Below are 27,213 nucleotides of genomic sequence, written 5' to 3'. Positions count from 1 at the left end.
TACAATGTAGGCTCACCTCTTGTACCGACTTTGCTGCCATTGCTCAATGGTTGCTTTATTATAAACACTTTACTAAAAAAAACTCATCGGTGTGCAGTGATAGTTTGTAATCACTAAACCAACACAGATTTAAAATTTATAATTTTTAAGTAATAGGAAGCGCTGTACCGACCAGTTTTCTTCGGTAAGTATGTAAACAAAGCTGTATTGTTGTGTACAAATGTGGCGTCGCTTTTCTTGTGCGTGACAGTTGAGTTCAACCACCAACCGCCGATACCGCCGCAAGTAAGAGCGAGAAGGAAACATTATGTGAAAATAGTAGTAAGAAGAAGAGAAGAAACTATCCAGCAAAATCCGTTCGATTGGATGTAAACAAACTCCGCTGTGAGAACGGGGGGAAGTGGTGAACAAAAGCAAAACCCGGTAAGCAGTCCCTCCGTCCGCCGAAAAGTGTGTAAAATGTCGTCCTTCACTCGCCCCTAAAACAACTAAAGTCTTCTTCGTTCTTATAGCATTTCGGCGTCATGCGGAGCAGTCTTTAGGGCAGCAGGCAGGCAATGCACGTGCGCCTTGTCTTCGCGTTGTATTTGAGCTGCCCATTAACACCTTCTGCCGGAGCTGGCACGGGTCATATCGCGGCGAGGTTTGATTAGCTGCTTCATTAGCGAACGGACAAAAAGGTAAGAAAAGCGTTATCAAACAGCACCCTCTTGTAGCAAGAGAGAAAGAGAGAGAGCGAGAGTAGGAGAGGGACGGAAGAGTTTCTTATCATCCACGACCATTGGGTTGTTGACAGTCGTTGATTAGATTCTTCTGTCAGCGGTTTGGGTCAAGTTTTGGGGCAGTGCTTCCTGCAAATACCACAATTTATCTGCTACCTTGCAGCGGGCAACGGTTCCCGCAACGAAAAATCGGCCTTCTTAATGATTGATTTCTGCTCGATACCGCTCACTTTCAGGCATCAGCGCAACGCGGACGGGCTGTCGGACGAGATGCTTTCCAGTAAGTTACAGCAGACACCTATTCCCGGTTTTCCCTTTTTTTATCGCTCATCGCATCGTGATCGCTCAAGTTCATCTTCATTTTCATGCCTTCCCAAAAACACGCCTGCTCCACAACAAACCGTCTTTAACAAGGAGTTTCTCTCGTGCATCTAGAGCTGCTGAACGATGGAGCGGGTGGCAAACCGACGGCCGGGCAGCTGTTGGCCGTCGCCGCCGGTGTCGGTGTGGCGACAGCGCTCGGGTACGGCGTGTACCGGCTGCTGCAGTACCGGGCGGCACAGCAACCCCCGTCCGAGTGGCACCGGGTCGGCGAGGTGTCCGATCTGTGGATCTATCCGATCAAATCGTGCGGCGCGGTCCGGGTGCGCCAGTTCCAGTGCTCGCCGATCGGGCCGCAGGTCGGGTTTCTGCGCGACCGCATCTTCATGGTGGTGAAGAGCGCGGACGGCAAGTTCATTACCGGCCGGTCCCATCCGACGCTCGTGCTGGTGCAGCCGGCGTTCGATGCGCAGTACGAGCGCATGACCCTGTCGGCGCCGGGCATGATGGACATCGGTGTGGACGTGAAGAAGCTGCTGGAGAGCAGCGCCCCGGGCAGTGCGGAGGTGTGGGACCAGCCGGTCACCGCGGTGGACTGTGGCGAGGAGGTGGCCCGCTGGCTGTCCCGCTTTCTGCTGAGCGAGGACTTTGGCCTGCGGCTGGTGTACTATCCGCTCGATCGGCCGACCCGCCCGGTGCGGGAGAAGAACCGCATCCACCGGCTGCTGACGGCGCGGGACTCGGGCGCGCTGCACGACGCCACCAGCTACATGCTCGTGTCGGAGGGCTCGGTCGCGGACGTGAACGCCCGGCTGGACAAACCGGTGCCGGCGCTCCAGTTCCGCGCCAACATACTGGTGAAGGGCCCGAGCGCATTCGAGGAGGACGACTGGAAGTGGATCCGGATCGGGGACACGGTCTACCGGAACGTGAAACCGTGCACCAGGTAAGCAGCCGCTTGATCACCTGATCGACCCAATGCCTGTTATCGCTTATCGCTCATCCATCTTTCCGAACTTGTCTTTCCACACGGCAACGTGTCCTCGTGTCTCCGGGGTGATCGGTGGTGGACTCACGCACACGCACACGTTTATATTTCCATCTGCGCGGTAAATCGAAAGCATCTTATGCATTTGCTGCGTACTATTTGGTCATGCTTTTAGCTGTTATCTCCTTATCGTTTTGCAACCCCTCAACTCTCATCCGTGTTTTTTTTGTCTGCGATAGCTTATCTTTGTAGCTGCAATTCTGTCTTTTTGTTGTTCCAGTATTGGGTAAATCTGATTCAGTTTAATGCAATGATTCACTGAATCTGAATCTCGGTTGCAAAGATTCATGGATCTCAAAGTTTCATGAATCTCTAAAGATTCATAAATGTCCAAATATTCATGAATCTCCAAAGATTCATGAATTTCAAAAGATTCTCGAATCTCCAAATATGTATGAATCTCCAAGGATTCATGAATCTCGAAAGATTCAAGAATCTCCAATGGTTCATGAATCTGGAAAGTTAAATGAATCTTCACAGATTAATGAATCTAAAAAATTCATAAATTCATTAAAATTCATAAAACTCCAGGGATTCATGAATCCATGAATAACAATCTCAAATAGTTATGAATCTCGAAACATTCATGAATTTCGAAATATTCATATATGTCTAAAGATTTACGAATCACCAAATATGCATTAATCTCCAACGATTCATGAATCTCAAATAGTTATGAATCTCCAAAGACTCATGAATCTCGAAAGATTCTTATGTCTCGAAAGATTTACGAATCTATAGGAATTCATGAATCTCAAGAAATTTATACTTCTCCAAAGATTCATAGAGCTTGAGTTGCCCATCATTCTTATTCTTGGCATAGCAACCCACGTGGTTACGCCAGGCTATAAAGGCTTTCGGGACTTCTTGGCAAGTACCACGCAGCCCGATAGTTTGTTTTGTTACGAGGAGACGGTCGATGCGACACTTGGACCTGCAACGGGCATGTTACATCTACATCTCTAATGATTCGTGAATCCCTGGAGATGTATGAATCCTTGGAGATTCACGAATCTCCCGAGATTCATGAATTCTTGGAGATTCATAAATCTTTAAAGAGTCGTTTCGGCATTCGAATCACACATCACTCAAGATTCATATGATTGATTCTCAACGAAAAAAAAAAAAAATGAAACCCAACACTAGTTTGTTCTAGTAGTAATAGTAATTCCATTCGCTTTCCTAACCCTTTTTCTTTCTCTCTCTCTCTCTCTCTCTCGCTCTTCTCCCGTCTACAGGTGTCTGTTCACGAACGTTGACCCCGAAACGGGGGTCAGCAGCCCGGAGCAGGAACCGCTGACCACGCTGCGCAAGTATCGCCTGAAACCGGGCCTCGGCCAGTCGCCGGTCGTCGGCATGCAGATGGGCATCCGTACGCTCGGTGCGATCGGGCTGGGCGATGCCGTGTACGTCGGATGATTGTAAAAAAAGAAGAAAAAGGGAAAACACCCTCCCTCCCAGTCACCATGTGCATGCGACGGTTACTGTTGCGTTTGTATGCTTTTATTATGCTGGTATTATTTTAATTTGGAATATAAATGCAGTATTTGCTAAAATTAATCGTTTTTTTTTGTTCTCCTTTAAAAAAAGAGAGAGGGACGGTAATGGGATGTTGTTTTTTTGAGGAAAGAAATCCCCCCGCGGCCCCTCGCTCACCTACTTTGCTGGTAGAAAGAAAAAAAATGCGATCAGGTTGAAAAAGGTAACGCCCCGTTGCGGTGGGAGCAGCTTAGGCGAAGTAAACTGGATCACCCAGCTTCACCTCACCGGCACGGCGCAGTCCGAGATGAATGCCGAACGCGGGTGACTCGCCGTACGATGGCAGCTGGCGGTACCTGGAAGCAGGAAATCGAAAAGCGCCCATTTAGTCGTTTTGCAGCCCTTTGTCCCCTGGCTTGGCACCTAGCACTTACTGCTTGAGCGTACGCAGCGGCTCCTTGTCCGGATGGGCCACGCCGGACGCCGGATCGATCGTGGTGAAGATGCACCGCAGGCACGGCATCTCGTACCGGAACACGGCGTCCCCGATGCGGACCCAGCGCCACCGGTCCTCGCCGTACGGTTCCGGGCCGCGCACGACAAAGTTCGGCCGGAACTGCAGCACCGTCACCTTGTTCTCCAGCCGGCGGTTCAGATCGGTGACGCTCGCCTCGTTAAACAGCATGTAGCTCGTTTCGTCCTGCAGCGAGCCGGTGTCGCCGCCGTGCCGCCGGCGGCTCGTATACTTCAGCGGATAGTAGCGCAGCCGGTAGCCGTCCTCCTTGTCGAGCAGGTAGCGGGAAAACCACCGGGCCGCCTCGCTGCCACAGTCGACCGTGGGGACGGTTTCGCCCCAGACCGTGCTGCGCGTCCCGTCGGCCGCCCCGAGCGCACCCACCTCGATCCGCAGCTCGGGCATGCCGGGCGCGGTCAGGTACATGGTTTCGAACCGCTCGTCGAACCGGGGCTGCACCAGCACCATCTTCGGCTTCATGCGTGCCGTCACGAACTTGCCGTCGGCGTTGGTCACCATGAAGGTGCGGTCGCGCAGCAGGTTGCGCTGCGGCCCCAGATCGGCACAGTCCGCCTGCTGCAGCACGATCGGCGCACACGACTTGACCGGGTAGACGTACAGCTCGGTCAGCTCGCCCGCCTTGCGCCACTGCTTCGGCGGTGTGTTGTCGATGCGCCGCTTCACCAGGTAGCCGCCGGCGGACAGGAGCGCCACGCTTCCGATGCCGGCTGCCACCAGCAGCGCCTTTTGTGACGCCGGCAGCTCGCCGAACTCGGCTACAAGTTCTGGAAGGAGAGAGGCTGTCGGATTAATTGCGTCGTTCGCGACCGAAGCTAGCGTATCTGCTTACTTGATAACATTTGTGAACAGCGGCTGTAGTATGAAAAAATGTGAAAATCCTTTCGGCACGGAGCAGTAGGTTAAAGCTTCACACCCCTCTGCCTTCTTCAGTGGCTGCACAGTGAATGTGCGCTCGTAACCGAACCTCCCACTCCCAGTGCGCTCTAGCACTGCATCCGCACAGATAAACCGAATCTTTTTACCTCCGCGAATCAGCTGACGGCGTGGTGTGGGTTTGCAATTGTGTTGGTGATGGTATTTATTTTGCGACCCCTTTGTTATTCTTTTTTTTCCTCTCCTTCTATTGGTGAGAGTGACCATCCGCACATACTGACGAACGCTCTCGGCGATGGGCCGCGACGCTGCGACGAAGAATAGACGGCTTCTATCTTATCGAAACGGACGGATTTGTTGGTGGATCGTTGCCTTAGTTCTCGGTTTGTTGTGTGTTGCGGGGTCGCGACGATTCAATTGAGGTTAAACAATCGCCGTCTGTATGCTGCGCTATGTTTGTGCGCGCGTCCGTGCTATCTGCCAAAACACAGACACACACACACGCAAACACGACGAGAGAGGCTGCCTCGAATACGTTCTAATATTTGCGTTTTAATTAAAAACAAGGGACAGAAATTCGGATGCAGATTAAAACATTTGGTTTACGTTGGAAATGATACCCTTTTGATACATATTCTCAAACTCTTAGTTGGTGACTAACTTCCAGGTGAGCTCTTTCTCTGGAATTAAGCTTCTCGTTTATTTCCTTAGAATTTGAAGATTTGAAGACTTACTCAAGAACTTCTATTACAAGTTGCATTGCGACATAAAACTGATTTATCTACAGTGGGCTTAGGAGTATCTATATATATTTTTTTTAAGAAAACGAATCAATGTGGCTAGGATACAGGGCTATGCAACGGTGTTCCCAAATGCCAATGCATTCCAGTTGCACTTCAAAAGATACTTCTTCTGATTAGGTCCTGGAACAAACATTGATCGCATGATAGTCCTGGAGCTGATCACGAATCCATAAAGGTACTGACATTGGTTACCAATCCATGCTAGTCTTGGAACCATAGTCATACAGGTCCTAGAGTTGATACCGAACCCAAACTGGTCTTGGAACTGATACTAAACTCATACCGGTACTATAACTCATACTAAAACTCATACTGGTTTTTAAACTGATATTGGACCCATACAGGTCCTCGAACAAATATTGATCACATACCAGTCCTGGAACTAATCACCATATCGGTACCGGAATTGACACTGAACCCATGCCGTTACTCTGATCAATCACTAACCCTACTGCTCCTGGATCTGATATTGAAGTCCAACCGGTACTGGATCTGATCCCGAACCGACAATGGTCCTAGAATTGTTGAAAAATCCTTATCTCTCTTAAAAAGGATATCAGGTGCTGGAATGGAGAGCAACTGAGAAACTGGGAACTGATACTTAATTCAAACCGGAACTGATCACGAATCCCTATCTGTCTTGGAATGGATAATGATCGAATACGAATTATGGAACTGTTAGCACCAACTCGTACCAGTCCTTGAATTGATACTGGACTGGTGATGTGCTCTCTGGAGCGCACCCACGACTCCGATCTGACTCCGAGTATTGTTTAGTCCGATTCCGACGCCGTCAAAATGGAACCACCAGATCCGCCCGGAGTCGTTCAGAGTCGTTCTGAGTCGTTTGAAGTCGTTCGGAGTCGTTCGGAGTCGGCCGGAGTCCATCGGAGTCGGTATCGATCGGAGTCAACAGGAACCGTGTGGTTTAATGTGCTTGGCATCAGGCAATTCATTTCGTTGTGTTTATTGTCTTTCACTTTGCGCGTGCACTTCGTATAAAGGCCTTTGTTTCGAAGGCCGACACCGGATGACTCTGGATGACTCCGAATGACTCCGGGTGACTCCGGACGACTCCAGACGACTTCTAACGACTCCGGACGACTCCGGACGACCTCTTGGATGACTCTGGACGATTCCGGACGACTCCGGATAATGCAGGGCGGACTTAGCTTCCGGAGTCGACTCCGAATTTATCAACTCCGGATTTTGTGCTAACTTTAACCATCACTATACTGGACCCATATCAGTCCTGGTATTGATTCTGAAACAGATCTAAAATTCAAAGCTGTCTTGGAATTGATTGATGAACTCTGTTGTTGCACGACGCGCAAATACATAGCCTGTGCTTCCAAATACATAGCGCAGGTCTTTCTTTATAAATTTATTTATTTAATACCCGATTTCATAAGTGTGTTCAGAATTGGTAAACCATGGGAGAAGAATGCTAGCTGCACAGGAAAGATCCGTAATATTGGGTGATATATTTAGAGCACCAAAGACAAGAATATGTAACACAGCGCATTTAAATAATTTCATTTTTTTTATTTAATTTGTTCGCTTCCTTCTTTCCGCCTTTCCATAAGAACTAAAAATTGTCCGCCATTACAACATACATACGTAAATAATATAGTATTGATAGTTATGCTTTTTTCAAAAGTTGTTGCTTTCCTTCTTCCTTAGTGTTTTTGTTTTTTTTTGTTCAGTAATAAAAAATAATCACTTTATTTTTCTAGATCGTAATAGCAGCGCTTAGAAGGCTGAAGGCATTTGCTAGACAAAAACAAATAGCAGAAACAATAGAACAGGGCTAGTCTGGTGACGTTAAAAGGGACTGAAAGAAAGGTAACCTAGCGATACTTTCCACGCCGCATGGGCGTGGCGTGGATGTTGCCGTTTCTGTGACTGAATTTCTAATGGAAGCCTTTGCTTTAGCGTTATTGAGCAATAAGTGTAACCTAACAAGGTGAGAGAAAGAAAAATACACGATTCCAAGGAAAACCCTACACAATCTCAGTTGAATAATAGTGTCACCTTCATCCAAAAAATAATAATAAAAATAAAATAAAAATTCATTACATTATTCCTTGCCTACAATTCCACAAACAAACGCCTAGTATGATACATTTCCGTAAATTTGATTTCATTTTATTTAATGTGGATGATCGAAGAAGACATAGAGCATAGAGCATATAGAGATAAAGTAAAGAAAGTAGAGAACAGTAGAAATAGAGTGATAGAGTAAAAAACAGAAAACCAAAGGGTGGAAATAGTTCACAACGAGAAGAAAAACAAGTGAAGATGCTTTGTTTACCTCAGAAGAGTGAATAAATTACTAGCGAGGAAAGTGTTTTGCCAAGTATAAACAAACGAATGTGTCGAACGAGCAAAGAGAAAGAACAGAAAAAATAGACAGTTTATGAAAACAGTTACAGCACAGTGAAGGAAGATGATGGTAAGAAAGGATGGAGAAATGTGGAAAGAAAGTAAGAAAAAAGAGAAATAGAATATGAAGAGAATAGAAAAATGAAGAGATGAAAATTGACAAATATTTACAAAAGGCACTGATGCGGCGCACTAAAACCTACATGCTTAGAGCCGTCGCATTTCGTGATATGGTGGTTGATGTGTATGAATTGAAAATATCTAAGAAATTATCCTGTTTTGCTCCTTTGCCGGAAAGTTAATCCTATCAACACACACACACACAAACAATATACTTAGTACATCCTCCCCTGCGATGTTGATGTGTGTTCCTGACCAAACCCTTGATGCCTTACGTGAAGCTGTACACCATCTTGGGCCGGCTCTGCTTGTTCGTCCTAGGACTTTGCGATTGGTAGTGATTGGTAGTAGCAGTGTCGTCTGCAACTGATGTAGTCACCATACATCAAGCATCAAATACAGAACAAAGCGAAGCGAGTATCTCACCGAACCGGGGACTCACTTCGCTTTCAGCAAATCAAACACTCAACGATGCACTAGAATCCAAAAATAGACGTCAGTGAGAAGGGCGCCGGTTCGTCTGGTTGGGAGGGCGGCGGTGTGCTCTGCTCTTTGAGTTTGTCCGGCTTGCCATCCGACACGGTCGTCGGTGTCGTTGGCTGCTCAGGCGGGGGAATCACACCAAAGCCCGACGACACCAGACTTTGCAGTCCGGGCGCCAGCCCAATGTCGATCGGTGCTGCCAACGTTTTCAGCACCGCGACCTCCTTCTGCAGCTCGTTCGCAATCGCTTGCGTATCGTTGGTGATTTCATTCGAAATACCCGTCATTGTGCCCGAGATGTCAAGGGGCGGCAGCGTCGGTAGGGCGGGACTGCTCGCCTCGAACAGCATCGGCTGCAGATACATATTTTGACAAGCATATTATGCTGAGACTGAGACCACAAATTTTGCTGGAGCAAACTGTCTAGGGTTACAGATTGTCTCCTTGGGTTGTTAATAAAAAATAATTGAAAATTGGAAAACCTAAAAGCAACGCTTAGGTTTCGTTGCCTTTCGTTGACTGACATTGCGACAAGTGATGAGTGTTGGTGGCGACCACACGGCACTGACGATCTTGCAAGAGGAGTTTTATGGGTGCGTTCTTGTTTTGCTACCAACAAATAGGACGTAACGATGAGAGGGAATAACGGTATGCGATGTGCGCTTGAGGAGAAACTATATGATCAGGATGAAGGGAACATTCCCCGGGTTTGGGGGTAGGCGCTAACAGTTTGGACGGACTAAGCTGCACGCTTGGTCAGGCAGAACGGTCCCACCATTGCAAGGAAGATGACAAGGGATATCCCAGTGGTTGGGGAAGATGCCTGATGTAAGGTTACTAAGATGTTGGATAGGTTGGTGGATGTTTTTGTTTGTTCTCTTTTTTTCCGGCAATGATGATGATCAGGTCACGAAAAGGAGCTAGGATGAAGAGGAGCTAGTAGGGAGTAAGTGTCGGTGAACAGGAGTCGGGAAGGCAATTGTGGACGCTGAAGAATGGTAGATCCTTCTCCCCGTTTTGGCCATCCGCTAACACAACCACCCACACACACTTGGAAACCATCTTAGATGAGTGACGTAATTAGGCGTGCTTTAAAGTTAACCACTCGTTCACTGGTTTGTGCGATTCGCTGTGAAAGAAAAAGAAAGGGGAGGCACAAACATGGGAATGTAAGGTGATTGCACGATGAGTGTGAGGGTGTGATGCCGTGTAGAGAGGGGGCAGGTCGTGACGCAGTAGCGGACGGCTGTTGGAGCTTACCAGAATCAGATCCTGGATCAGGTTGGAGAGACCACGGTTGGCCAGCACGAACAGGCGCGTCACAGGTCCGGGAATGCCCTCGGTGTAGCCGTCTCCCTTGCCGAGGTCGTGGTCGTCCGGGGAGTGAGCCTTCTCGTCGCTCTGTTCCGTGCCGGAGCTGCCCGAGACAAGCTGCAACGTGAGCGGATCGTGAAGAAGGAATCAGTGAAGGCCGTGCAGTGAGGGTGAACGTGTCAAAAGGATCTCTAGCTTAGCTAATAGAATGATGTAACATGGCGTTGGTTCGGATCGCGCTTGGTTGAACGCAAATGAAGCAATGAGATGGATTAAGAGTCAGAGAAATCGAGAGGGAGAGAGAATGAAAGAGAAGAATGACAGACAAGAGAGAGAAAGAGAGAGAGAGATAGAAAGAAAGAGAGAGAGAAGGGGAATTCGGCACGATGATGGAAATAAGTGGGAGTGTGGGCACAGTATGGATTAGTAAGAAGAAGAGAAAGCTAGTACAGGGGCAAGATTTAGTGTCTCACGCGCAACAGAAAAGCGCCTGAAGGAGCAATGACAGTGGTGTTAATGGGAGCGAGTCGAAGACCTCCTTATTGAACGTAAGCTTTTTTGTATATACAATTACATACGCAGGTGTGCTGATGGTCATTTAGAAACAGGGCATTATATCGATTGTACGGTCACTGGTAGGAAACCCGTTCTATCAGGAATGCTACCAGACTACTAAGCGAAAAACATACCACGCAAACGTTAATACATCCACACATTCAGCCACATGCTTATAAACATTCACACTAGCTCATACACACACACACACACACGGAACATGCTTACATAAATAATTTGAAATTCTCAACAATTCATGTGAGCGAAAGGATAGGGGAAATGTGGTGCGTGAAACATTGTGAAGGCCACTATAGTTGTACTATTTGCTAAGGTTACGCATTATCCGCTTCGGGGCTGCAATTTTTTGGGGACAGGCAGGACTGCTCTATTTGGTTTTCGCGCTTTGTCTTACGAAGATATCCAGTAGGTTGACGTAAGGTTGAGGAATGCGTGTTTTTTTTTTCTCTCTCGTTCGTTCGGCATACACTTCACCGGCGCAGTAATGGTGGTCAAAGTCATGTATCATGAAAGGAGCTCAAAACGGCTACTGATTTGGACGGGCGCGCTTGGCAATATTCTTCCATATTTTGGGTTCGTTTCGATAGTCTGTAGGGAATCGTTTGCGACAGGATTTGGGGGAACAGGGTAAACGGGTCTAGGAGTTTGGGAAGATTTGGGAACATAGGAAGGTGGGACATAGATGGGACATAGAGGGTGAAAAGTGGCGATAGCACGTAAAAATAGTATCGTATTTCACGGCAGGCACTGGATTAATTTGGTTACAGGTGTGCAATGGTAACTGAATGAGTTGGTAAGGGAATTACATCGGTACAGAGAGAAAGAGAGACAGAGAGAGAGGGAGAGCTGTAAAGCTAAGTCGAGTAGGCAGATAGAGTGTTGTATGCTCGGGCGATTAAGATAACAAGCTCGTAAGATATCTGGAAAACGGAAATCGGAGCAGCAAGAGTTTCTTAAGGATTAGTATAGATATTAGAGGGGTTGTTTATGGTAGCTTAGTACAAAAGAATAGTGAGAGGGAATGTAAAGCAGAGACAATGGGACAATGTAGAACATCAAGTAAAAGCTCAAAACACAGTAACGGGTAATAGAGGATGAAACAAATTTGAGTAACTGAACATGAGTTAACCTTGATGATGTGATTGAGAATAATTAGTAAACCTGTGACAATACTATGACAGAGGATCATTCCACAGCGTGCCGTGTAAAGAAGCAGTTTTTGCAAACGGTGAGAAAAGGAAGTAAAAAGATAAAGAGAGAGAGAGAGAGAGAGATAGAGATGGCGGGATAGAGAGATAGAGGGAGAGAAAAAGCATCCACTTGGATTGTTTTCAATAAAATAGATTAATTTTTTTATGTCTAAAATCTAAAACGTTACAATGGAGAGATAGAGAGAGAGAGAGAGAGAGAGAGATCGGGAAAGAGAGTGAAAGAGAAAATGGAATTGAGGGGAAAGGAATAGAGGGACGGCACTGAAGATAGTTTTATGTACAACTGTGAGCGGCATGAGTATGACATGAGGTACAAAATTTAGTCCTTCGAACCGGATCGGTCTGACCAAACACGGAACAGGTACGAAAACGCGTTAAAACATGAAGCGTGAGCACAAGTACCGAAAGGAAGGGAAAAAAGGCTTTACAGTAATGATTAATTGAGAGGATCAGAGGATGGGAGGGGAAAAGGGAGGGAAAAGTCAGATAGCTTTTCGCGGAGTGCAAATGGTTAAACAAGAACGGAAACGTTGAAGTTGGACTTTGTTTTTTTGTATACCATTTGGAAAGTAAAGAAAGGGTCTTTGGAAGGAGGGGGTTTAGAGGGATGGAAATTGGGAGGGATTTTGAAGGGGACGGGTGGTTGCTTTCTTTTTTGTTGTTGTTGTATTGGTTTTGTTCTTTTGATGGTATTAATTGAAGGGTCTAATTACCGGAGAGTGGCTATGAGAGGTGGCAGAAGAGGAAGTGGAATGTCCATCGTCATTACTGTCGTCGGTCTCTAGCGCGGTCGTCAGCGATTCGGTGCCGGCCACGACCCGATACACGGTTCCGGCGGCACGCGCGGCACGGTCCGCTGCCCGCTGGTGTTGGAATATGCGAGTGGATGCGTTCAGTTCAGTTTTTGCAGATGCTACAAAGTTTAGCATTTTGTTTGTTTGTTTGTTTGTTTTTTTTTTATGTTTTGTTCCTTTCGCTTTGCTACTGTACTGCCATTTCAAATGCGAACCAGATTGAACAAGCGAGACGTCACACCACAGCACCTTTTATAGCTTATATTTTTTTTGTTTGTTTTTTTCCTATCTTTGGTTTTCCCCATCGACACCACCATCAGCATCCATCGTGCATTGATGACAACGCGATCGGTCTTTAATTTTAGGTAGTCAATTTTGCCGTGTTGTGAGTAAAGGGAGGGGGATGGAAAGGCGGGGGGGGGGGGGGGGCGTTAGGGGTGGAGAGAGAGAGAGAAAGAGATAGAGAGAGGAGTTCAAATGATTCTGTCAAAATTGGAGGCGAGCATTCTAAGCAGAATAGTAGAATCCCGATGCGTTCCTATGCGATAGATGTGTGATGCTGCGATGGCAGTAGTGGTAGAGAGAGGTGGTCATAGGTAATAATGGATTACAGGAGATGAAGAAGTAGAGCAGTTGCGGGGGTTGTTGAAGAGAAGGAATGGGGTTGAGGCAGAATTGCTGGTGAAGGTGGTACACCCATTACTAGAAGTGCGTTGTTGTACGTGCGTGCAATTGTTGATGTCTCCTGTACTGTCTTGGGAATGATATTGTCGTGTAATTAGGGTAACATTTGAATCAGGTAGGAAGGTTGGCACTCTAATGTCTAAGGTCTGAGGTACTGAGATACACAGCTGTGAGTAAGAGCGTGAGAAAAACTGAAAAGGTGACGGGAGATGTTTGGAGAAGCTTCTCCAGGCACTCACGCACTATTTCAATTTTTCCTGTACTTCTGTCTCGCCACACTTCACGGTTGGCCTGTGGTTCTCATCCTCGCTTGACGTTTGGTACTACCATCATCCAGCTGAATGTGTTTGTTTCTAAGTGCAAGTGTACCGGGTAACGGGCAGTGTTATACAGTGCACGGAGAGACTCCGTCGGAGGACGTACATCGTACGCGTTTACGTACGGAGTACTCCAATACTAAAGACTTTACCACGCGAGTACTTACACGGATGATATCGAACAGGAAGTTGCCGGAACCGCCGCCGCCGCTGCTACCTCCGAAAGACAGGAATCTGTTAGGTTTGGAAGAGTTAAAAACAAAAAAAACAAACAGATATAAACATCAAAACGGTTCTGCAGCGGAGTGCCCTACCCTTATCCTACCTCTTGTTGCGATCTTCATCGTTACCCTCGGAGTCAAGCGTCAGCTCGTCCAGGCTGGAGCTGTTGGCGGACGATTCGGCTGCGTTCTGGTCGTTGGACGAGGCCGCCTTCTCTTCGCCGGTGGCGCGGGCTACCCGGATCGCATTCAGCGTGTCGCTCAGGCCGGCCAGATCGAGCCCCTCGAGCGTGTTGGCGTTCTCGTTAGTCGTGATCTGCCGTGATTCGCACAAGTCGCACGCAGAGTGTCACAAGGCGGCGGACGTGAACGTTCGGTGTGGTGGGAGTGTGTTTTACATTTGTTTGGTTTGTTGTTGGTTGTTGGATGAGGACAAGGAAGGAGATACAGCGCCGTACAACAGTTTCATGCCCAATGATGGTGAGTATTATGGGTGAGGGGGAGTTGGTTTTTTTTTAACGGTTGAGTGTTTTAGTTCGATGATGTTGGTAATGTTGCATTTTACATGTTTTTTTGTTTTGTTTTCAAGGCGTGTGGCGTACAGTTGGCCGGGGGCAACGGTTTCGATCCATAGGCGGTGGCGAATAACACACAGAATACACACACGCATACACACACACGCCCACAGCGACACGACAGGATGGAAGAGATGAAGAGATGGATATGGCGTTAATGATAGGGAATTTGATAGGTTCATTGCATGCAAAAACAAAAATGAAAGACGCTGTGATAAGGTTTTACAACGTAACTAATGTAATACATATAGATATATATGCATGTACATGTATACATATATGTATATATTTGTTGAATAGCCTGTACATCGTCTCTGTATACCCCTCCTATCTGCTGGTACTACGCAAAATACTTAAGTAGGCTACTACAAACAAAAAAATGCCGCCAGAGGGCCAAACACTAATGACTACGATACGGTTTTCTTTTTTAAGTTTTGGAATGGTGATCATGAGTTCGTAACACAGAGTAGACAGAAGATAAAAATTAGCTGATGAATAGGATTTTGTGTAGATAGAGAGAGAGAGAGAGTGCGAAACAGAGAAAATAAAGTGGGCTACATAGAACAAAAAGGAGTCCAGGAATGTGTAGGAATAGCGTACTGCAAACTGATGATGTGACAAAGTGAGGTAAAACCGTGTGCAAGAGGGTGAAACGTGAAAGCCAAATGCGTTCAAAACAGTTGAGCAGACCACGGCGTAGTCTGGAATAGTAGTTACCAACACCTTTCCCATTGCAAACGGGAAACACTCATGCTGTCTACCTTTGCTGAAATTGATAATAATAGTAGCTAAATGCAGAAAACAGTGCACCGATGATACTATGAACGAGAACGAAAGAATCGTGGATTTGGAAGAACCGCCAAGTTGTAGGCTATGATTGATGGAGATGGTTTAGGTCAACAGAAGAAGATAGGGAGCAAAAGGAAAACAGAGAGAATGAGCGAGAGACAGAGAAGGATGCGAAAGAGCTTCGCAAGAGCGAGGATGAGTGAAAGAGAAAACGACAAACAGTGGGTAAGAAAGAACCTATGCTTCACAGCGTAGGCGATGAGAATGCTATGAACAGAAGCACGTCCTGGGGATTAGACTTAACCTACAGAAAAGTGGTACAGTAACCTATCAACCAAAATATTCAAAGAAAGAGAGAGTGAGAGTGACAGAAATAGATTAAAGAAACGGTTTATGGATGACAGAAAACCTCCTCCACACGGTAGACGACTCCATCGCGTTGGAGGTGACGAAGAATTCACTTCCTGCTGGGTTGTAAGATACCGAAGTAGTAGACCATCCTCAGATGCGATTTACGATGCCAAATTTCCCTAGACTGGTCGACAGAGCACTGGACCCTGTGTTTGGTTTTTATGCCCGGAGCTCGCATCGAATGCGTACAGAGATATAGAGACAGAGAGTGAGAGTGTATGAGAGGGTAGCTAGAAGCTAAATGCTAAAAGTACTCTGTTAGCTACGCACTAAGGTATAAGAGCGGCCATATGAATTTAGAATGGAAGGATAGAAGGAAGAGCCATGTAGAGATACTACAGCCCAGCTAAGGTCTACCAGCTGTATTGCACCTCTTTGCTAAGTAAATGGGAGCTGAGATGGGGCGGGTTGATTTGTTTTTGCTTTGCGTTTGCCTTCCCAGCAAGGCTTCCCGTTCCCGCGTGGAAGCCGAAGAGAAACGGGGCCGCATTCGGGCACCGTTTCTGCCACTCATCGCACTCATACCAGATTGGACTCGGTGGCGCTGGTCGTGGTCGGTGCCGCTGTCGTCGGCGCTGCGTCCGCCGCCGGTTCGCCCGTGCTCGTCGCCTCGCCGAACTGTCCTGCAAGCAGGTCGATCCGGTCGTTGGCCGACTCGGTCGCGGTCGCCGCAGTGACGGTGGCCCGCTTGCGCACCTCGTTCCGGTCGTCGCTGTCGCCGAGCCGCAGGGGTGCACCGGTCGTCGCCTGATCGTCGGTATCGTCCGAGGGCGGGAAGGTCGGCAGGGAGATGCTCACCTTCGGCTTGCCGCTGTCCTTGCCGCTGTCCTCGCTGTCGTCGTCGTCGTCGAAGTCGAAATCGTCGTCGTCGTCGCCCGAGCTGGAGCCACCATTGTTGTTCCCGCCGCCGGTGCCGCCGCTCAGGCCGAGCCCGCTGCGCAACAGTATCGGGCCGATCGTGCGGAACAGGTAGGACGTGATCATCTGTATCTTTTGGTCCAGAATCTTTAGTGCCCACGTCGCACGGGTCAGTACGTGAAGCGGCCGAAGTTTGTGCGTATGTTTCCCCGAGGTACAGCAAGCGCGCGCGCGTGTGGTTGGGAAGGCATATTGGGTTTGGAGGACTTTAATTAACTTTCTGATACACTTGTGCTATTTGCGAGATTGGTCGGGCTGCGGGTTTTGTACTTGTACTACTCGTGTGTCGTGCGCCAGAATGCTCTGCTGATTGTTTCAAAATTTAACCAAACCTCATTCGGCACGCAATGTCTGTCGTGTGTTTACTACAATCTTGCCAATCTTGAAGTTGGCAGGTTTTTGTTCCGAAATGTTTCGAGATAGCTCTAACAAGAAAACAAAACCCCCTAAGGTCAATCCGATGGGCAGTAGACGCTAAGTCAAAGGTACTATGATGAAGAATGAGTTATTGTACGTGATGAGAAACGGAGACAGAGATGTCCCGGTTTGCAAGCAAACAAGCTTTGGAGTACGAGGGGTCTCGCGCGAAGAAACGCTAAGATGATTGCCAGAGTTCTGATACTGTTCCGGGTGTCCGGGATGGATGGCGTGTAGATGTGATGACGGTTTTAAGTGCGAACGATGAGCTACAACTTTTGTTTACTGGTTGGTTTGGATGTCGAATGACAGATGGCGCCTACTGGAGGATGACGGATGATGGTTCATGGATAATGGTGACGACTCGGTCGGTGGCGCTGATGTATGAAATGAGTATGAGGCACGATCCCGATATCAATGAGGCATCGATCGGTGGACTGGCGGAAGTTGCTGGAACCGGTGGATCGGTTGTAGTATCTGTAATGCTTCATCGTGGAGAGATCTTCTCGGGGTTATTTTCGCTTCTAGCCACTTTTCCTTCGTTGGTGTTATTTCTGTTACCCGTTCTTGGTGAGATCTGTGTACTTGGTCGGTTTTAGAGAACAAATGAAGGGTCTGGAGAAGGTCCCACACTCGAGGGCAGAGAATTGGGCCACTCGTGATATGCAACCAGATTATTAGATTGCGCCGCTTATGATGACAGTGTCGAAGGTACACGCATTACAGAGAGATAGGGAGAGGGGGCGAGAGAAAGAGAGCTACGCCAACTCGCCAGCCAGAGATGGCTGCTGGCCGAGCCGGTTCCACTCCCGAGGCGAAGTCGGCACCGTTCTCAGGGGTTGGACTGTTGGACTTGTAAAAATGAAAGTAGTTTTACTACTGCAGCCCGCCCCGTCGACGCCATCGGCTGGTTATTGCGGCCCGGTTGACGGAGCATGGAGCGCCCCAAGTTCCCCCTCCATCCCCCTCCGCTCACTACGTACGGATGGCTTCCAGTAAGCCTGCTGTCCTTCGACCAAACCGCTGCTGCTACGGACGGGCGGAAGAGGGAGCGGAAGGGTTTGCCGAAGGTGGCTCAGAAGCAGTTCCTTTGCATCCGCCGGGTGGGGAGGGGCAACCAAATGGACGAAAAATGAAAAAAACAACAACAACAACAACAGCAGCAGCAGCAACAAACCCGATACACAGTACCACCCAGTGGGAGGAAAAACCCAACCCCCATGGGCCGGATAGGAAGATTGATCTCGAACCTGCGGTACACGTTGGTGTTAGTGATGCCCTCACACGCCCGTTTGCACTGCAACCGGCCGATACGAACGTTTGATGGGGCCCCCGCTGCAACTTCAATGCGATGGAAGAAGCCAACCTTCTTGCAAACGGCGGGGAATGCTCATGTGTCCGACACCGAAGACGTACAACGCCGAATGCTTCCTCGTTCCAAGTGATGTGGACAATCGTAACACCATCAGGCAATAGCAGTGGAGCGCAGCGATTCTCAACGTTTTTGTTTGTTTGTCGATCGAATTACCCAATTCCGCTTCCGCAATACCTCTAACGGCAGACCAAAGAAGGCTGGACTTAATGCTGCAGAATATCAGCCTGTAATCATTTCAACTTTTTCAACACAAGAGCTGAGAAAAAAAAAACATGGAAACCCCGTACAGTCTCGCAATGTCCTTAAAATATGGTTCAATTCTGATTGGAATGATTGCTCGAAACGAAGCAAAACTGTTTATCCAAATTGGAAAGCTATGCTTGAACATACAGACTCGCCGTAGCGAAACCACTGGGTGCAAGGATTGTGCCACGTGCGCTTATTGCTTTGTTTTGTATCCTCCGGATAGTTTGTCCAACGGGGTGTACTAAGGTGCCTACCGTGACGCAAAATTGGCAAAGCTAGGTGGGTGATCGGTGATTCCCAGTTTTGCTTAAAGGCGACAACATGAGTGTGAATGGGGGGGTGGGGTGGTAAGATGCATTCATGAGGCTAATGGATGAAGTGGAACGATTCTTTTAGCAGGCAGATACAACAAAAGCGAGCCACTGCTATTCGCATGGTGGAATAGGATCAAAGTGCTGCTAGCTTCTAATGTGAGGACTTTGTACTTGTTCTCTTTTCTTTTTGATTAATTTTAGTGAAAGGGATCTACGCTGTCAGTGGAGTGGGAGGTGGAAGTTTGTGGGATGATGGGGGTGGCAGGTGAATGGCAATTTACAATTGAGCCAGATGAACATTTGGGTTTCGTTGTTGGGGAGCGTAAAGAGTGATAGAATCGTCAGAAGCTTGGGTACTGTACTGCTTGTTTATCTTTGCATCAAAACTCGACGAACTAGTAGTTACTATTAGCTACAACAAGGAAGGAAGGCTCGTTTGAATCCTTCCCTCCCCTCCTCTAGATCTAGTTTGGAGTCTGACCCTAAACAAAAATATTTGTGTATGTATGCGTGTGTACGTGTTTTCTCTGTACAATCATCTGTGTTTGATAATAACAAAAAAAAACAAAAAAAAAACCCTGATAGCCATTTCATACCTGAGAGATCGTTGGGAAGAGCTCCCGCAGGATGCCAATGGTACGTTTGTTGCGTTCGTTGATTTTCTGATCCTCCGAGTTGACTAGGGTAATGACGTCCAGCTCCTATGAAGTGCCGAGAAAAGGGTGCAGAAGAAAAGAAAAAGTCAAACATTTTGGGTAAAAATAAACACGAACAAAAGTGCCTGCTACGCGCAACCATTACATCATCCTGCTCTAGCAGTACCGGGGCCGTACCGTGCGCGCATAGAGAAGACTCCTATTTGTCACAAACAGAGCTTCATAGCTCTTTTTTTACTCTTCTCTCTTATGTTGACAGCTGTGCGAGTCGACGACAGACAACGTCAACGACGTCAACGGATTTTTAATTTGCTTTATGTGATATAACCCATTGGAAGGAGCGGTTGACCACACATGTTACGTTTCACCCCAAAAGAGGACCCCGGCTCTGGAATGCGACCGTTTTGGCATAGTAATCACATTGCCCTTGGTATTAAAAGCATGGCCAGGTCCAATAATTGACATCCTGCTGGAAAGTGGCAAGCCGGCACTCTGATGATGGTTTATGAAAGTGTAGCGCTCGCACGTTGGATGGATTATGTATGCAAACTTGGCGCAAACACTGAGCCAGACAGATTGACCAAAATTATTCATCATAATTCCTCAGAAAGTTCTCACTTTTTCTAGGTCTTTCCCTTTCCTTTTGGTGGAGCCATTGCGACTCCAAAACGATCGCTCACACAGATCTGCCAGTGTTACGCCTATCTGATGTCCTACTTTGTTTGTTTTGTTGTTGTTGTTGTTGTTACCATCGCTACCTCTTCATCCCACAATGCCATCACGGCTCTCTGTGTGGCTTGGTGTTGGTGCGTTATGAAATGCGTTACGAGCTGGTGCGCAGACATTTCGTTTCGCCCGTTCATTAGCTAATGTGAGTGTTATCACCCTGTGTATTGAGGTGTCCTAAAAAAAAAAAAAAGACGCCCTCGTTGGTTACACGACAGCTTATGCACAAACCAATGCACAGCCGGTGATAATCCATCCAAGCACGAGCTGACAGAAAGAAGGAGGGGGGAAAGCGAGCGAGCAGGCAAGGAGAAAATGGTTCCAATGCTGACCTTTTCAACTGCAGCCGATCGAAGAGTGGGAAGAGAAACGAAATTTCACTGGTTCACGATAAGTTTATAGATACACGGTTTGAGGTTTAAGTTTCTCCCTTCTCTCTGCTCGCCTGCTTGTAGCCGATTGTGTCACACTTGTTTTTTTTTTGGAAAGTCACCCTCATATCATACCGCTCGCTCGTGCTCGCTCTCTCTCACTGCCTACTACTGAGTCACTTAAAAATTTGAATAATCGAAGGCGTTTCAGTTTTAAAAATGGTCACAGTTGAACAGCCAAACGAGCTTGTTAATCTTGCTGCTTTTTGTTTTTGTTTTACAGTTTTCCTTTCCTTTACCTAAGGCTAGCCAAGGTTAGTGGAGCGATGCAAATGTCTATCCACTATTTGGAGCAGGTCGGAAACCTTTCCGTGCTGACTTGATTGACTTGCTTGACCTTCGTTCGGTGTACTACCTTCTTTCTTGTTTTTTTTTTGTTTTTACCATGTGTGTTCCCTTTCCGATTTTAGCGGGTTCTCGACAGCTAACAGCACCTACAGCAACTAAAGCTACTCCAAAAGCTCCTTTTCAGTAAAGTAAAAGTAGCTCCAATAAGTCACCCGAGCCCCAAACTCGTTAAGTCCCCGTGCGTACACTCGCTAATGGTCGACGCCGATTCCACACTCCCGGGACTGGGAGGCTGCGAGATGAGATCATCGTAGAGATACAGCAAACGGTTCACTTTCGTACCGGCAAGCAACAAGCACAAACCTCTAAACGCATCTCAGCGACCTTCGGGAGTGTTGATTCGCGTACCGACCGTGTCTGGCCCTCGCGGGACACCGCTAGGTTCTCAGCATTGTGCTGCGCTGCCACGTGCAGTTGGGAACATCTTCGCAGCGCGCGATTGAAACGCACAGATACTCGCACTCCCCCCCTGCGCTCCCCCTCGCTCGTCTCCCCGTGCTGGGCAACGTGAAGGACTGGCCGGCCACAGCTTACCCCGGACTCGGTCCCGCACTCGGTCGGCAATATGTTTGCGCACTTGCTACTTGTGGAGTGGAGTGTTTGATCGGGCACCTGGCCCGGCGGGCCGATAAAGCAAAACACGTGCGAGGACGCAGCGGCGGCTGGTTCGTGCACGTCACGATAGCGATCATTTCCGCGATCGCGACCGCATCACCGCCGGCGAAATAGGTTTTCGAAGCGTTCGCTGCACTCCAAACACTTGGTGGGGAGGATGGCATTCGGTTAAAATTAAAAGTTTTCAAACATACCAACCGTGTAGGGAAATTGGTTTCCGCATCTTTTGTAAAGATCACGCGTGTACCGTGCAAGGCAAGACCGTTTGACCGAAATGCGGCCCCGACAGTGTATTTGCATGTGGCAATAGTAATTGGGTGCATTCGATTCGATAATTTCTAAATTGGACACGCTAACCTTCGCGCCACAGCTTTCAGAGCGTCCTTCTGTGGCCGCGCTATAATTTGTTTTTAGACGCACGCACGCGCGGCTCGAATGCGCTTCGACCTCGCAGGGCTGCTGGCGGCAAAATCGAGCCGCCGTCGCCACCACCACGGCCACCCATGGATGATGTGGTCTTCGATATCGATTGCGTCGTTAGTCCCTTGGTTCCCCGTTGGTCGTGCCTTACCTTATCGCCGTCGAGTGGGATCTTCATCAGCTCGATGTCTGTCTTTGGTTGGGGTGCCGGTTCCGGTGCGGGATCCGGTTTGGCCGCCGGTACCGGCACACCTAACGTCAGCGCCAGGGCACCGCATATCACAGCCGTCACTAGTAAGAACTTCATCGCTGCTGGTGGTAGTGGTGGTGCTGCAAACGAAAAGAGAGCAATTCGAAAATAGGAAAAACCATAAATCGACAATTCATACGCGATGGGGTTGGGAACGGCCGGTGACCGAGGCCGAGTCGGCCGAAAGTGACGGGGTGCATTTGGATGGCAGCATATTTTTTTTTTTTGGAGTACGATCGCGATCGATCGCAGCAGCAGTAGTGCACTGGCACAACGACAAGGACGCCCTGTTTTGTCCCTCCCTGGCCGTTGTTTGCGAAAGGGACAACACATTCGGCCCGGGTCCGGATGTGGTGGGCTTTCCCTTTTTTTCCTTTCTAAAAACCTACAACCGCCGCAGCGTGTACTGGTTCGGCTACTGCGAACGCCCGCCAAGCTGCAGCCGTTTTCCTCTAGAGCCGTGTGGTCATCTTTTTTGTTCGTCGCTGTGTGTTATTGAAAATGTGAATGCGTGAGCAGTGGCTGGCATTACGATGTGCTGTGCATACGACAATTATGTACGCACCAAGACCATTAACGCCTGGACAGCAATTGACCGCGCGAGGGTCGTCAGAAATTGGAGATTTACTTCTTTTTTTTGTAATGTTTCGTTTGCCTGCGTGCTAGTGTTGTTTCAATAGCAATTAAATAGCAAAATTGATCGTTTCTTGCTGCCAGGCTTTGTTTACCTTCCGTGTCGTTTGTGTCAAAATTCCTCCTCCTTGCTTCAAAAATGCATTGGCCCGAAACCCCAACGCCAATGCTATCGGCTCCACGCGTAAAGCACCCGCCCGTCGACCGGCTCAATGCCATTGGGTTGCCGCGAACCAGTCTTGTCCCGGTCGTGTTTCGGGACAAAAGACGCAAAGCGAGTTTCCACAGAGGCCGGAAAGATTGCTGCGTGCACGGCGAATGTGGATCTCGATCCCGGGAATCAGGAAGTGGGATCGGAGCGGCCCGATATGTGGCAACGACCTCGCCGGCACCGAGTTTGCACACAATGCAGAGGAGGGGGAGGGGGTCCGTTTGAAGGACGAAACCGGGACACTACTGGGTAGCGCACCGGCGGAGGAGACCCGCTGGCGGCCTCCAAAATTAGAGCAGTTGACTGGCGGCACCTTTCGAAAACAGGAAGCCCGTCGGGTCGTGTGGAAGGATTTCGCGTCGAATCCTTTGGTGGTGGAAAGTGAAAGGTAACTAGGACCGACATAAAGTAACCCAACACAATGGGGAATAAAAATGGTCGAATGAAAAAGAAGAAGAAGAAGAGGAACACAAAAGCAAAACAAAAATATCGTTTGAGTTCAACAAACGGTTCAGGGTTCGTCGCTTGCAAAACTCTGTGCGCGCGAGCGTTGAAGTTGTTTCCTTTCTGCAAAGCGAACCCGAGGTCGTGTTGTTGCCATTCATTCTGCCGGGATTGGGCTAAGTCACCGATAGCAAATGATGTGCTGCGCCTGCCATTAGTCAAACAAGAGCAAATGGCGCGAGAAAGAAAAAACAAATGGATATCAAACCGGCCACTGAGGTTTGCAAATAATGGCACCAACGCCATTTTGCCTTGCCACCGCACAACAGGGGTATTGCCCAGCGCGAAGGAGGCGTGTTATGCAATACGCCATCATACGTGTATTATTGTCATAATGTCAACCCCGTTCGGAGGACAGTGAAAGTCCTTCATCGGCACGTTACCGACACCCACACACACACACACACACACACACACACATACACACAGAGACACATGCAATCGCTCTTGTAATGAGTAATCGAGCTCTGCACGCTGCGGTTTTGCCACTCTCCCTCGGGCTGTGCCTTTGCTTCCTCTAGGCGGTTTTGTTCCTCCTTTGCAGCTCCATTGTGCCGTTGGTTCCTTTTCCTCCTCTTACCCAGACCGGCCCCGGGGGAGCTTCAACAAGGGTGGCCAAGTGAAAGCAACCGCAAAGGCGACAGCACCCTTTTTCGGGGTGACGATGGCGGCATTCCAAGCCAAGGCAAACCGTCCATTCGGCGGTACAACACGCTCGCATACAAATTATGGCTGGGTGCGGGGTGTAGAATGAACGCAAGAAACGCATACAGCGCGAATGGAAAGGGGTTTTTTTGTGTGTGTGTGATGCGAAACGATATCAAGGTGATACCGGAGGGTCTTGCGCTGTTGATGTGATTTCCCTGCAAACAAAAGTAGCTTCCAGCGTGGCAGCCGTCCACTAGATGCTTGCAAAAGAGAAAACTAAACCTGCGCGTACAATCTCCGGAACCGTAAAGCCTCAGGTCGCTAGCAAAGCTTTTGCATTGCGGTCGGCCTAAACGGGCCGCTACTGATCCGGCAATCCGCAACGGCTCGCACCGGACCGAATAGGGGGGGGGGGGATCAAGGAGAAAAACGGGCGGCCGTTTACGTTACTCAATCGGCGGCACGGAGAGCCGTCTGGAGGACCCGCCGCAGAGAAGGAGGCCAAACGCATTGAACGGCACAAAACACTCCGAACACCACCGACCGAGCTGGCAGATGCCCGACCCCTGTTGTCACCGCTTACCGTCATGTTCCCCGCACGCTTCTCCTCCTCCTCCTCCTTCCTTCCCAAACCAGTACGATAACCGGTTGGGGGCGAAAAATGAATGTCACTAAACCGCGCGGGAGTCCAGGCGCATGACTTTTGCTTTTTTTTTTTTTTGGTGGACGTGGTAGTGAGTCACCCCGCTGTACATACAAGCGGAAGATCTCCAGATCACCATCAACAACAACAAAAAAAGGGGAGAAATGAAGGATCAACCGCAACTGCACACGAATCTTGTTTGAGATTGAGTAAGAGCAGTAGCAGCAGCAGCAGCAAACGAGTCCGTGCCGCGTACAATGGGGCGCGACCTTGATTGGGGCGCGACTGGTCAGGCACCCGGTTTCCGATGGCGTAATCTGGCGGGACACACACACACACACGCACACGCACGCACGCACACACTGTCCCTCGGGTGGATCACTTTTCCTCATTTGATCGCTGCTGTCAGGCTATGGGCGTGTGTGTGTGTGTGTGTGTGAATTTATTTGTGTGTCTGTACAGCAAATGTACATCACCGCGCGTTACGTGAGCACCGCGAGGCTCCCCTGCCCCCCCCCCCCCCCACTCTACCAACCCCTCTGTCTGGTTCCTCTTTCCATGCTTCTGCGTTTTACGCCCTCCCACCAAGGCTAGTTTGTGCCATATTGCGCGGTGTTGCGAGGAAAGTATTACAACCAATTTCCAAGCGAACCACCGTTTCGAGCAGCTGATCATAACGCTAACGCCAGCCCGCGGAAAGAAAAGCGAGCGTTTCGAGCAGCAAAATAACACTTTCCCTTTTCGGGGGTTGCCCCTCTAGCCAACCTAGACGGAAACGAAACCCCCCACCTCCCCTTGGGAAAAGGAATTTTGAGAGAGAGAGAGAGAACGAGAGAGAGAGAGAGAGCAGAAAGAAAAATCAATGCTAAGCTGCACTCGATCACTCCCTTAGTTTCCTTTTTTTCTACGATAGACCACACACACACACATACACACCGCACACACACACACACACACATAGAGTCACACAAACACAGCGCGCGAAGGCTTTTTTCACCTCACCTTCTGCCCACCGTCGCGAACGCAACGCGCGAGGAAGCAGAGGATGGAATAAGGGCCTCACCTTTCGCTCACCTTTCGCTCGGTCGGTGCCGCTTTGCTTGGCCGCTTGATTGCTGCTGCTCACGTCGAACCCTGTCGGTTGCAACAACAACAACAACAACGAAACTATACACTAACGCACTTCGGTAACGCTGTTGGGCTAGTGCCGGGGTCGCGTTTCAGTAGCTTGTGCAGGCGGATGGCGGGCGATGCTGTTGTTGCGATCGGTGTCTTGAGCGCACTGGCTGGTGCTGCACTGCAACCCTAGGCGACCGTTCTCGGCCGCTGAGTCCTCGTGCGATTATTGGTCGTGGTGGTGGGGGTGGTGGTGGTGGTGGTGGTGGTGGTGGTGGTGTTGCTGGGTGGGAGGCGATTCAAAGTCGCGCACACCAACTCTTTCTCCCTCTGCCCTCTGCTCTTTTTAAAAAAAAATCTTTTTCTATCTCCCTTTTTGATACGTATATATCTATCTCTCTCTCCCTCTAAATATCCCTCTCGCTCGCTCTCTCTCTCTCTATCAGCGAACGAGAAATCACTCACGCAAGATAACCAGATATCAGTGACAGAAGCAAAAACAAAAAAACAAAACTTCAACCGATTTTCCGAAAAAAACAAACAACCAAACAGTAACTGAAACCAAAATCACACACACACGGTCAAAACGGTGGCTGATGTATCACTGGGAAGGATATTGTTGGTTGATAGTTGAAGGGCCTTGCTGCTGCTGCTGCTGCTGCTGCTGTTGCGGCGACTCCTCTTACTAAGGATCACTTATTACTACTGTGCGGTGTAGAACACGCGTGCTTACAGGGGAGCCGATGGTCAAGCTATGGTTGGGCGGTGACGTGCGTGCACCGCTTTTAAACTACACACCTTTTTTTTTGTCTGTGATTGCCTTTTGTTTTTTTTCTTCTGTTGTTGTTGTGTTATTTCGGGACGGACGGGTTTGGTCGGGCTGCCGATTTTGCTGCTGGTCGCTCGAGCTCTAATGTACCGCACTCGCCAGCACGTCGATATCGAATGTTAGCTGCGAATGTAAAACGCCCGAAACTAATAGTTTTGTAAACACACGAGCGCACCACTATATAGTATAGTTTCGTGCCCGCGTTGTGCCCGCAGTGCGCGGGATGGGGAGGGGGCCGGTGGCCCCGTGATTCGG

The 27,213-nt window shown here is 48.7% G+C and overlaps 3 protein-coding genes across 11 annotated transcripts; 1 reads left to right on the top strand and 2 right to left on the bottom strand.

Annotated features, from left to right (window-relative positions):
• The first annotated feature begins 192 nt into the window (after positions 1–192).
• On the top strand, positions 193–3,651 carry LOC120951384 (mitochondrial amidoxime reducing component 2-like). 5 transcript variants are annotated; one of them, XM_040370086.2, is made up of 5 exons: positions 193–423; positions 513–680; positions 959–1,002; positions 1,137–1,989; positions 3,330–3,651. In XM_040370086.2, the coding sequence occupies exons 3-5, from the start codon at positions 993–995 to the stop codon at positions 3,508–3,510; spliced, it is 1,044 nt and encodes a 347-aa protein (XP_040226020.1). In that variant the 5' UTR covers positions 193–423; positions 513–680; positions 959–992; the 3' UTR covers positions 3,511–3,651. The 5 variants fall into 5 exon arrangements, with proteins under 5 accessions (XP_040226020.1, XP_040226028.1, XP_040226036.1 ...); XM_040370094.2 differs by having other exon boundaries at positions 193–450; XM_040370102.2 differs by having other exon boundaries at positions 198–423; positions 1,158–1,989.
• On the bottom strand, positions 3,573–5,378 carry LOC120951413 (mitochondrial amidoxime-reducing component 1). The gene is made up of 3 exons (XM_040370115.2): positions 4,935–5,378; positions 4,005–4,869; positions 3,573–3,926 (listed from the first exon to the last, which is right to left on the bottom strand). The coding sequence occupies exons 1-3, from the start codon at positions 4,942–4,944 to the stop codon at positions 3,821–3,823; spliced, it is 981 nt and encodes a 326-aa protein (XP_040226049.2). The 5' UTR covers positions 4,945–5,378; the 3' UTR covers positions 3,573–3,820.
• A 1,925-nt stretch (positions 5,379–7,303) lies between these two features.
• LOC120950434 (uncharacterized) lies at positions 7,304–27,116 on the bottom strand. 5 transcript variants are annotated; one of them, XM_049608419.1, is made up of 8 exons: positions 26,928–27,116; positions 22,276–22,454; positions 19,525–19,629; positions 16,184–16,663; positions 13,988–14,199; positions 13,830–13,896; positions 10,030–10,200; positions 7,304–9,122 (listed from the first exon to the last, which is right to left on the bottom strand). In XM_049608419.1, exons 2-8 carry the CDS (start codon positions 22,429–22,431, stop codon positions 8,763–8,765), a joined length of 1,551 nt encoding a protein of 516 aa, XP_049464376.1. In that variant the 5' UTR covers positions 22,432–22,454; positions 26,928–27,116; the 3' UTR covers positions 7,304–8,762. The 5 variants fall into 5 exon arrangements, with proteins under 5 accessions (XP_049464376.1, XP_049464375.1, XP_040224382.2 ...); XM_049608418.1 differs by lacking the exon at positions 26,928–27,116 and adding an exon at positions 26,707–26,856; XM_040368448.2 differs by lacking the exon at positions 26,928–27,116 and adding an exon at positions 26,077–26,699.
• Between the last annotated feature and the right edge of the window lie 97 nt (positions 27,117–27,213).

The sequence above is a fragment of the Anopheles coluzzii genome, chromosome X (assembly GCF_943734685.1).
Source record: "Anopheles coluzzii chromosome X, AcolN3, whole genome shotgun sequence".
NCBI lineage: Eukaryota > Metazoa > Arthropoda > Insecta > Diptera > Culicidae > Anopheles > Anopheles coluzzii.
This window is presented reverse-complemented; position numbering and strand designations above follow the sequence as displayed.

What these genes read in the sequence shown, in the direction of transcription:
- LOC120951413 (XM_040370115.2), bottom strand. An exon ending in CCGCTGCGTACGCTCAAGCA is followed by an intron (nt 3,927 to 4,004) that starts GTAAGTGCTAGG and finishes TCCTGCTTCCAG; the next exon opens with GTACCGCCAGCTGCCATCGT.
- LOC120950434 (XM_049608419.1), bottom strand. Translation starts at nt 22,431, where the DNA reads ATGAAGTTCTTACTAGTGACGGCTGTGATATGCGGTGCCCTGGCGCTG. An exon ending in GATGAAGATCGCAACAAGAG is followed by an intron (nt 13,897 to 13,987) that starts GTAGGATAAGGG and finishes CAAACCTAACAG; the next exon opens with ATTCCTGTCTTTCGGAGGTA. An exon ending in TGATCCAGGATCTGATTCTG is followed by an intron (nt 9,123 to 10,029) that starts GTAAGCTCCAAC and finishes ATGTATCTGCAG; the next exon opens with CCGATGCTGTTCGAGGCGAG.
- LOC120951384 (XM_040370069.2), top strand. Translation starts at nt 924, where the DNA reads ATGATTGATTTCTGCTCGATACCGCTCACTTTCAGGCATCAGCGCAAC. An exon ending in GTCGGACGAGATGCTTTCCA is followed by an intron (nt 1,003 to 1,136) that starts GTAAGTTACAGC and finishes GTCTTTAACAAG; the next exon opens with GAGTTTCTCTCGTGCATCTA. An exon ending in AACGTGAAACCGTGCACCAG is followed by an intron (nt 1,990 to 3,329) that starts GTAAGCAGCCGC and finishes TCCCGTCTACAG; the next exon opens with GTGTCTGTTCACGAACGTTG.